Raw genomic sequence first — 10,933 nt, 5'->3', positions numbered from 1 at the left:
AGCGGCCGCTACGACTTGCTGGACACGGGCAGCCCTCAGCTTGGACCTGGACTGGCTGGTGCTCAGCCAGTCAGGGAGGCCCCAGAGCCCGCCTCCAGGGGGAGAGGTGGGAAAGGTGACGTGATGGACGAGGCTGTGACCCCGGAGGCCCCGTCCAGTTCCAGGAACCCAGAGCAGGTCACGTGCCAGCACCTGCCGTCTGCGTCGTCTTGGCAAGTGCCGGAGCTTTGGAAGGAAAAAGGTGAGACAGAAACCCAGCCCCGAGAGAACCAGTTCCCAGAGCTCTTAGTGAAAGCCACGACTGCACACCTCAACGGAACCACAGCAGGAAGGCATCGGTCTCCCCTCCATGGGTGCCTCTCAACCAGCATGTGCTTGGGGAGGTGCGAAAGCAAACTTCTCAGGTGCATCTCAAGGTGCTGCTGATTCCCCCCCCCCCCAGAACCATCAGAACTTCAGCAGTCCGAGAAGTCGGGGCAGGCTGAGGGGCCTCCTCACCCCTGAGCTTGGAAGCTGGTCTGCAGACACGCTCTCCACCCATCCACACAGCCCCCTGGTGACACCAAGGGGCACCTGGCCACACGGGAGCAGCGCATTCTTTGGAGACTGGTCAACATCTACTTTTGAGCTGGGTTTCTGGGGCTAGCAAGGAGAGAGGGGCTGCTGAGAGCTGTACCCCCGGCTCCCTGACGACACCCCCCTGGACACGGGGTGTTTGGCTGCGATGGGGCCCGCCGGGAGCACGGCAGCTTCTAACACAACGGGTTTGGTGGGGATTCTCAGAACCAAGGGCGGCTCTCAACAGTAAAACCCAACCGTGGCCCACAGGAATCGACAAGAAAGAGGGCACCATTCCCGCCCTCCGGGCCGGCAGTCAGTCACCCTTGAGCTCCAGGGAAAGCCCGCTGCCTGCCCAGGGGCTGGGGGCAGGGAGGGGGGCGGCCCCCACGGAGGGCAGGCCCCGCAGGAGCTGCCTGGGCTCCGGACGCCGAGCCTGGGGCTTCACTCCCCAGCACGCGGGAGCCCCCTGCGTCCCTAACATACGCACACACGGTGTACGGATATATGTCCTTTAATGTTTGGAACTGGAAAATCTCTTTAATTCAGTCTATGCTTGTATAACACAAATGTTCGAGAATCCACCACCCACCCAACCTGGTGCTCAGGCCCGCCTGTCAGCAGCCAGCGACGGAAACGTACGCGTGGCTGTTAGGTAGCAGCTTCCAGCAAGTAAATGAAGAAAGGTAACATTTATGCAGGTGTGTGTATACATATATATAGAAAATCGTGGCATCCTTACTTCCGGCCCAAGGTAAGAACGCATACACTTGGGGAGCACTTGGGGAACACCTGGCAGACACACGATGTCACTGAAGGGGCTCGTCCTCTGATGAGGCTGCCCCCCCCCCCAGAGATGAACCATCAGGTCACTAGGAAGAAGAACGAGTATGCTCACCTGTGGAACTGTATCTCCAATAGATGCGGATAGATGCACGTGTGCACGTGTGTGTATGTGTGTGTGTCTGTCTGAAGGTGTGCGTGCCCATGTGTGGCATGTGTGTGAGCTGCATGGCCAAAGTAGAAAACACCAGTTTATTCTGTTCGTACTAAGCATGTTAAATAAATCAGATTTTTTTTTGTAACCTATAACACAATTCTTTTCATTTTTTTTTAAAAAGGAACATTGAAGATCTTCAAAAATTGCTACAGTACAAAAAAAGTGTATGTGTTTGTGTGTGTGTGTCTGTTGGTATTTATATATTTATATATGTATAGTAACCAGAAATAGTGACTCTATCAGAAGATTCCCACCCCTGTTTGCTGTGAGATTTCTACGCGTGGTCCGCTTGGCTCCAGCTCGCAGCCAAGCTTTGGGGTCAGTTCATGGCACATAATGGCATTATTGGCATGGGTTCAGAATCGTGGTACAAATTCCAGACGTCAGGTTTCCTTCCTCCTGTCCCTTCAGCTGGGTCTCCTTGGCTCTCTGTCTCCAGTCCCCTCCTTGCGGTTCTTCGTTCTGTTCTCCAAAGAAAACTCCGGGAGAAGGCGGCCACCCTTAGGCATGAACATTTGTACAAAAATATATTTTTCCTAGAGTGTCCCGCTCTGCGAGTTTTCAGCCCGCCGACAGAATGGCAGGTTCCCTTAGAGAGTCTAGTTTTAGGTTTTGTATTTTTGTTTTGTTTTTGTTTTTTGTTTTTACAGGTTCACCAACGGAATCCTGTGCAGAAAGAAAAGAAGACGACGTTAGAAGATGGGGGGGGGGGGGGGGGCGGGTCCCGGCACGAGGAGCCTCGGAGGCTACACGCAAAGCCCATGCGTCTCTACCGCCATGAGCCGGCACCCCAGTGGCCTCGGGATGTGCCGGTGTCCCGAGGATGAACTGGCCGTCGAGAAAGGCAACGCGGCAGACACTGGGGATTCGGGGCCAGAAGGTGGGATGCGGCCCCCAGTCCACCACCAGGATCGTCCGTGGAGCTTTGGGCTAAGAAGATGCTAGGCTGGCCATCTCTACTACCCCGGGTCAGTCTGCTGGTGTGTCTGTCTCCTCTCTGCCCCTCTCTCCCCCTTCCCCCCGCCCCCAGCCACCAGGAGGAGGCCCACTGACACCAGCACGCATGAGGGAACAGTGCATCTATTGGAAAAACCACCTCCCTTGGCCCCCTGCCCCCTCCCCAGGCGTCTTACTGAGGAGCACGTGGAGGGCCCTGCCTGGGGGCGGCCAGTCAGCCTTCGGCAGCTCCTGTGGGCGGTGCTGGGAGCCGAGCTCCCAGGAGAGGAGCACCCCACGAGCTCACGGGGGTGCCTTCAAGTTCTCCTCTGTGGATTCAGCTATGGAGTTTTGTTGGGTTTTTTTTCCTGCCCCAGTGAGTTGGGGAAACGGAGGGCTGACGCTCCTGGGTAGAGGGCACCTGCGGGCCACAGGCCTCGTCCTAGGAACATCCAGCAGGCTAGCAGACCCGGGCCCAGGCCCCTGACCGGTGGCCAAAGCCCAGCTGGACATCTCTGTCCATCCAACCAGGGGCAGAAAAGGAGGACAGCCTCTCCCCTAGGACCCCGACCTGCACATCAGAAGCAGGGGGGGGGGGATGCAGGGGTGTCAATTCACTTGCCCCGCTACTCCAAAGGCTACCTGTCCATGAGACCGGTGGGACCCCGTGTCATCTTCCTAAAGAAGGACGCCCTGTCCTGTGACATCCACAATGGACCCCTCTCCGTAATCTTACTGCTGCCGCCCCTGCCCCAGCCCCCACCCATGCACCGCTCCCAACTTCCTAGAATGGGGCAGGGAGGGGTTTGGAAGAAGGGTCATTTAACACTCACAGAAAACTAGCCCTCTTGCCCAGATGCCCTCATTTGTGCTTTCCAACCTTAGAGAACGGGCACACATGTTGTATGATTCCCCTCAGATGAGGGACTTAAGAGTTGTGGGATTCAGAGACCCAGAAGCAGATGAGGGGTGGGGCCAGAGGGGGCGGTGCTAGAATAAGGGGCGGTGCTGGGGGTGGTACTGGAGGGCCGGGGTGGTACTGGAGGGCGGGGCTGGAGGGGGTGCGGTGTGGAGCAGGCAGAACTTGAGTGGGGGAGAGCTGGGTCTGGACAGCTGTCACTGCCCCACAGTACACATGGACGCCATGCACCTTTACAAATGGTGAAAACAGAAGGCTTTTGTTACATCTGTTTCTCCACAATTAAACAAATTTAAATGATACAAATGGTGTCCTTAACCTGGGCACCAAGTGCATCATACCTGTCATTCTAACTACTCAGGAGGCTGAGATTTGAGGGTTGTGGTTCACAGCCAGGCAGGGCAGGAAAGTCTGTGAGACTCTTATCTCCAATGAGTCACCAGAAAGTCAGAAGTGGGTCTATAGCTCAAGTGGAAGAGCACCAGTCTTGAATGAAAAGGTCAGGGACAGTGCTCAGGCCCTGAGTTCAAGCCCCAGGACTGGTACAAAAAAAAAAACCTAACCAAATGAGATCAATAAAGGCTGGACTCAGTGACTTTACTCTTGATTCTCATATGTGTGTGTATACATATATACATTAACATATACACATATATATGTGTTTATATGATATATAATATGCATATATTTGTGTATATGTAATATGTGCATATGATCTGTGTATAATATATATGTGTGTGTATATATTATATGTGTGTGTGTGTGTAAACCACTTTACCTGGCCTCCAATTACTGACTATTAACAGAGGCTAGCTGCTGCTCCAACCTATTCTGAGCAGGTCAGGGACTGGACCTTGAATCACAGGGCCACCTCACCTGCATGGCCAAGGTTTCTTGTGGTGTGCTTCTCCTCCCCCATCCTGACATTTAACAAGTCCAGGCTGGGGGAGCAGCCCCGCCCTGGAGAGGGGCCGTCCTCTGCAGCCTCGCACCTCCTCCAGGTGCTGCTTGCAAGGGGCTCCTGGGGGCGGGGGGCGGGGGTGGGGGGGGGGCGATCGGCAGCATCTCAGAGGAGCTCAGCCCCTGAGAGCCAGACATCTCCAGCCATTCAGGGGAGAAAGTCCCCTCTAAGCTGCCCATACCTAATGTCTGGGGACAAAAGAAAACAAACAACCCCAGAGATAAAGGGTGCCGGTCCCACCCGCATGAAATGACATGCAGTGACCTATAGGGCGGCTGTCAGAGCAAGGAGGGAGCTGCGTCCGTCACAGCCAAGCCCTGAGGGGCTGCCAGGCCCTGCGGCTCCACTCAGGGGTCGGCTTGGACTTTCCAAGACCTGGGGGAAGAACTAGGAGCCCAGGCCCGGCCACCGAGATGAGGGTGGCCAGCCCTGGACCCCAGGGCAGGAAAGACAGGGCAGGGGAACCCAAGGACGCCTTCTGTGGCGCAAAGCCACCTTGAAGATGGGATCTGGGATGAATTCTGCCCTCTGCTGCTTGTGAAGGAGATTTGGACTGTGAGCACCATGGGCTCAGCATTTGCCGTTGTAAAACAGACAGAACAAACCGACAGCAGCCAGCCTGCCCAGCACAGCAGCTCCTGTTCCGTGTCTCCCAAGTGGGAAAGGGCATCCACGCTTCCTTAATGTGGTTGTCATCTCAGATGACAGCTAGAAAGAGTCCGGACGTGGCTTTGGGAAAAGAGTGCTCCTTTGAATTCCAAAACCTTGATATCCACTAATGGGATCTTTAATATAAGAGCAAAGTGGGAAGGCTCAGGTGCATTTCTTACTGTTTTCATTGGTTGTGCCTTTCATATGTTTTCTAACATAATAACAGGATGACTTATTTGCCACTCGTTCTAGACTCGGGGTCTTTGATGGCTCTGTCTGGGATGGAGTGTCTCCGGCGAGTGGGGAGAGAGAATGGAGTGAACTCTAATGAGGTTTGCTCCGCGTTCCCTAATTCCATGAAAAATGGCAGGGGATTAGTGCGGGAGCTAATGGCAGGTGCCCCCTTCCTAGCTTCACTTCATCTCTGTCCACAGCAATCTGGTCCCCTGAAGGAGGATCTGGGCTGCGATCCAGGGAGGAGGCCGAGCCCGGGGAGGAGGTGTGCGTCTCCCGGAGGCCCGGCTCTGCACATCCCTGTCTGCAGGGAAGCAAATGCTCATGGCTGGGTCTCACCTGTGCCCGTGTAGGTAGCAGGGGGGAGCGACATGAGAACGGACTGCTACATCACCATTAAAAAGGCATTCGGAGCGTCCTAACAACTATGTGAGAGAAATATCTCCACTGGCTCTTAAGCCTTAATTAAATGTTTTAGTATTAATTGCTGTTTATTTAAGGGACAATAAGTACCCTAGTAAATCTGAGGGATCTGTCTCCCTCTCTGACTCTTCCAGCTTGATGTTCATGTCCAGGCATTAATTACTAGAATCAGAGGATTCGTGAATCCAAACGCCCTCACTCCAGCGAGTGAAAAACAGTCTGTCGGACACACAGCGACGGAATCTTTAAGCATTTATCACAGACTAACGAGGCTGTTTGCTCAGCCCTCCCAGTCTGCGCCACGGAAAATCACCAGGTGTGAACCAGGACTTGTGTCCACAGGTGTGGTGGCCGGGCTTGGCAGTCCGGGCGCCTCTCCATGCCCCTGGCTCTCCAGCCACCCAGGGGCCCGGGAAGAGCCCCAGGGAGGGAGCCTCCCGCTGTCTGTGTGCAGGGACATTCCCTCATGCAAGCAGGGGTGCTCAGAAACAGTCCCCAGAGCAGGGCTGAGAAGTGGGGTCCCATCTGTGGACCATCTACAGCTCATGTGCCGTGGGAACCCACGCATACGGTGGGACCTTTAGTGCACAGTGGAGCTAGGGGCCAAACAGCTAGCAGAGGAGATGGGGGAGGGGTTCCTGGAATTCAGAAACAAATACCCCCATGCACCAGCTCCGGGGCTCAGGCCCCTGTCCCGCAGAGGAGGCTGCCTGACCCTGAGGGGCCTGTATAGCTGGAGATCTTGGGTCCCCTAGTCCCTCGGCTGTCCTGCCCATGGGGTAGTCTGAGGCAAGCAGGGTCCTTAGCTAGGCAGCTGGAGGTAGCCCCACTAGTAGCCCCACTAGTGCTGTGACAGTAGTAGCCCCACCACTGACAACCTGACAGGCCCTGGCCAAATTGCTTTCTTTTCCCTGGCCTCCGTCCTGTCCCCTGCAAGTGGGATTGTTGGGGAGACTAAATGACCCAGCTTTGGACCCAGTGGTCCCCTGCATCCAAGGCCAGCTGGAGCTGAAGATGGGGGGCCTCTACTCTGTGGGTCCGCACCTCTGGCAGAGAGTAGAGGCTGTTACAGATCCGCCATCTCCAGGTCAGTGAATGTTGTTCTACCAATTTTTAGCACTGGGGATCGAACTCACGGCCTTGTGCACGCCAGGCAAGCACCGGACCGCTTCACTTACACCTCCACCCTTTTTTATTGTTTGCTTTAGTTTGTTTTTCGTACGGGGTCTCATGCTTTTGTCTGGAGCCTAGCCTTTAATGCGCTTTTTGAGTTAGAACGACCCATCTGCGACCTACCGAGCATCCCCGAGCTGGTCCTGGGAGCCCGCTGCTAATCAGCAAGCTCCTGTGATAAGCTTGGCTGCAAAGCCAAAGGGCAAAGCCACAGCCCTAACTAACAAGGCGTGCTCTGCTCTGAGGGTGTACCATGCTTCTATTCCGCCCACCCAGGGGCTGGGGGAGACTCCTCTGCTGTCCACGGGGCTCCACAGAGACCTGCGAGGATGGATGGGGCTCTGGTCTAATCTCACTGCATGCCCTCGCCCACTGGTGGGGCATGCTGGCTTCGGGACAGGGAGTGAGGCTGGAAAGGCGATTTGGAGGGGACCGGACTCATTAACTCTGGGATCTAGAGCTGACCAATACATTCCTGGACTGACTTTCGCTGCCCCCTGGCCGGCCGAGTGCTGTGGACTGAGTCCCCTATAGCTTCTCGGTCTTCATGCCATCTGTCCACAGCGATTCTCACTCAGCCCCGCAAGGAAGACAAAGTGGGGGAGCACTTTCTGGAGGAGAGGCTCCTTCCTGGTGCCCCTACAGGGCTTGGCGGCGTGGCGTGGGAGGATTGTGGGGTGAGGCTCATTCTGGGTGATTCAAGGAGGAAGCGGAGGGTCCCTAGCAGGCCTGGCGTCACACTCGAAGCAAACACGGAAACCCTGGCACGTGCGGGCCATGGAGTCGCCAGCCCTGGGCGGGGTGCTGTCTGCCCTGCAGTCCAGCGTCGCGTCCAAAGATTCGGCACCGAAGAAGCAATTTAACGTTTGCATCCACATTAATATCATTGAAAGCAAACCAAATGTTCCCAGGCAGTAGAGCGTGGAAAATTCATCCTGTCTGGGTGTCGGTCCCTGGCTTCAAATTAGTAGATGTCTCCACTTTCTTTATCATGTTCTTTCTTATCTCTTATTTTTATATTTCAAAATTGTATTTGAATTCTGCTCCTTGCCCTCCCCGAGCTGGTGCTGGGGCAGGGGGGTGGGGGAGGGGGGTGCCAGCCCTGCCCAAAGCCTCCCTGCTGGGGAGGAGCTGGAACCAGAGCTGCTTCCTGGGTGACGCTCCTGCCACACAGGCCTGTGCCTGGCGGCCGCCACGAACACCAACAGACAGACAGACAGACACGTCCTGAAGCTCCATGGGGATGAGGAGAGCCTCCTCCTCTTCTTCCTCCTCCTCCAGAGAGCTGCCGTCCAGCTCCGTCCAGCCTCCCCGTGCGTCCTGAAGAGGGATCCTTCAACACGTACCCCAGCCGCAGAAAGGCCCTCGATTGCCCCCCCCCCCCAGGACGGGAGGAGGAGAGGAGCAGCACACTTACCATGAAATAGACACATGGCGTCTGCCCCGCCCCCAGGAGGTAAAAAAGCCCACGGCCAGTCAGCAGGAGATTTCGAACCATTTCTCAGACACAAAGGCCACAGGGATGAGATGCCGATCAGCAGAGGAGGATCTACAGAGAGAGAGAGAGAGAGAGAGAGAGAGAACGAGCGTGAGCAGGGGAGGGGCTCACAGGACCTGCAGTGCACAGGGGAGGGGCCTGCAGGGCTGGCCTATTTTGGGTGCCCAGGGATGGGGCCCCAGACCCCGAGGCCTGGCTAGCTAACCCCGCTCACACCCTGGAGGACACAGGCCTGGGCACTCAGACGAAGGCGGTGTACGAGTGGAGGCAGAGCCTGGAACCCCCTACCCCATGCTTGTGCCCGCACTAAGATGTGAGTTCTGGAATTTTCAGGACAAGCACCAAGCTCAGGGCATATTTACAAATAATATAGTACGGCGATATACGCAATGGAATACAATACTGTGTAATATCTATCCCCTGGTGGTAGAGACTTGATATACCTTATTGTGTGCCACAGAGAGGGCTCCTAAGATGGAACCGCCTCACTTGGGCAGCTCTGAGGCTAAGCCACCCGGTCCCCAGGCCAGCGAGCCCCAACAGAGCACAACTTGGGGCCCCGTTGTAGGAACCCATCCATTCTCAGCCTTTGTGCCGGGACACCCCAGCTCCGCTCCAATGGGGCCCGCCGTGTGCTGATCAGGTTCCTCCGCACAAAGCAAGAACCCCGGGGGACAAAGCGAAGGAACAAGGCCAGCCTGCAGCCCCTTCCTGAGCACCGCCCTCCACCAGGGCCCCACGGGACAGCCCCGAGGCCCACCCACGAACACAACCCTAGCAACGAAATGTCCGAAGCTCCAGTCCGATCTTGGTGAACTCAGCCTCTGGGGGATAAGGCCGCTCTTACAGAGCTCCCCAAATGTCTGAGGGGGGAACCAAAGGTCTAGGACAAAGGTGCTGCGGTGTCTAGGGTAGGTGGTCCCCCCCGGAAGAAAGGGGGCCTCAGAAGAGAACACTGGAGAATCCAGCACGGACACTAGAAGAGCTGCGGTGACAAATCCTCCCTCGTGGTGGAGAGCAACTCGTGGTGCCCTCAGGAGGAGGGCACAGCACCCATGGCCCCCCTGGGGTTCCCAGCACACCTGGACTGCTGAACCTCTGCCTCTGGGCCCCTGAGGAGTCGCTGAACACCACAAAAGTCCTGCCTACAAGTCAGGATGCCTGGGGGTCCCCGGTCCCCAGGGACTCTCCGACGTGTCCCCGCACCCTGCTGCTGACGGCCCTTCGGGGGACCCCGCAGCACCCCACCAGCTCTTGGCTTCCTAAGACTTTAGTTGGGGATTTTTTTTTTAATTTTACAAAATAATGCAAGAGTGCATGCTCACTTAAAAAAATAGCTTATTGATATTTTAATTTAATTCTGGACAAACCTTCAGAAGCTGACTCAAGGGTTTCGTAAATATTGCCAGCGATGGCTGGAGCAATATGTCTTCTTTGGGAGATCATACATGAATAATAAAAGAAAGCATTTAATAAGAGATGACTGCTCCCGGAGTCTGGATGCTATTTGATTCCTCTCCGCGCTTGCTGCTGACATGTTATTGATGGGGTCTCCAAGACAGACTGGGAGGGACCCGTCATTTGTTGATCTTCAGTGAGGCCAGTCGCTACACGGCCGGCTTTGAACTCTAAGGCCCCCAAGGGCAGAAGCTCAGCCTCTACATCCCAGAGGGGACGGACGGCGGAGGAAACAGCGTCCCCCTCCACCGCCGGTGTTCGGGGGTCTGCCAGGGGAACACAGCATCTCCAAGTCCCCGCGTGTCCCCGCCCCTCCACGAGACGCTAGAGAAAGGGCAAGCAACAGCCCCCCCACGCGCTGGGGCTACCTGCGCACGGATCGGGTCCGGCCCACAGGGGTCCCGAGGACGCAGGAGCCGCGCTTACCGGTTGCCGTTGAACGTGGACTTGTACTCCCCGGTCGAGTGCAGTGTCTCGTCGGTGTAGACGGGCACGGACGCCCGCACGCACTCGTGCGAGCACTGCAGGGTCTCGTTGTAGGCCGTGAAAATGTCTATGCTGCTGGGCACCCGCGCCGGGGTGAAGTCGGTGAGGTTCTGGCAGCTCTCCTCCTGCTGGTTGACCTTCCGCTGGTGGCTGTTCCTCCGCGTGTTCCCGCTTTGGGCGCAGCTAGGAGACAGAGAGGAGGGCGTGGGGGCGGGGGCCGGGAGGGGGCCGGAGCCACAACAAGCACAACTCCCCAGGAGGCGCTTCCGTCCCACAAGGCCCGGCTGCCGGGCCTCGGAGACACCCGCGTCTAATGTCAGACGGCAGGCAGTCTCCGGCCTCCTCGGGAACACCCACCACCGTCAAGCCATCAATTCTTTCGGGGGGGGGGGGAAAGTAAATAAATAAATAAAATAGCTAAAACACAATCTGAAATTCAAATGTGGCTCTGAACCGCAGGGAGAGTCACGGGGTACGTGTCAGCCGGGCGGGGGTGCTGATCTCCGTGTCCCCAAGATGTTTCTGTAGGGTGAAGATTGTGACGGCACGAGGGCCCGGGTGGCGGGGGCCCTGGGGGGACAGGTCAGGGTGGGTGCTCTCCTTCACGGTGGGGTGCCCTACAGAACCATCTCTGGG

At 56.5% G+C, this 10,933-nt stretch overlaps 1 protein-coding gene across 1 annotated transcript in view; it reads right to left on the bottom strand.

The window, feature by feature from the left end:
- Nucleotides 1-1,734: 1,734 nt before the first annotated feature.
- Ajap1 (adherens junctions associated protein 1) overlaps nucleotides 1,735-10,933 on the bottom strand; it is a 99,702-nt gene continuing 90,503 nt past the window's right edge. Inside the window, exons 4-6 of the mRNA XM_048350132.1 lie at nucleotides 10,238-10,480; nucleotides 8,273-8,404; nucleotides 1,735-2,224 (exon numbers count right to left, since the gene is read on the bottom strand). Coding sequence (XP_048206089.1) covers nucleotides 8,332-8,404; nucleotides 10,238-10,480 — 316 coding nt within the window. The 3' untranslated portion in view covers nucleotides 1,735-2,224; nucleotides 8,273-8,331. The remainder of the gene's footprint in view (nucleotides 2,225-8,272; nucleotides 8,405-10,237; nucleotides 10,481-10,933) is intronic.

The sequence above is a fragment of the Perognathus longimembris genome, chromosome 7 (genome assembly GCF_023159225.1).
Source record: "Perognathus longimembris pacificus isolate PPM17 chromosome 7, ASM2315922v1, whole genome shotgun sequence".
In the NCBI taxonomy this organism is placed as follows: Eukaryota; Metazoa; Chordata; class Mammalia; order Rodentia; family Heteromyidae; genus Perognathus; species Perognathus longimembris.
Note: the sequence above shows the minus strand (reverse complement) of the source record. Positions and strands in the feature narration are given on the sequence as shown.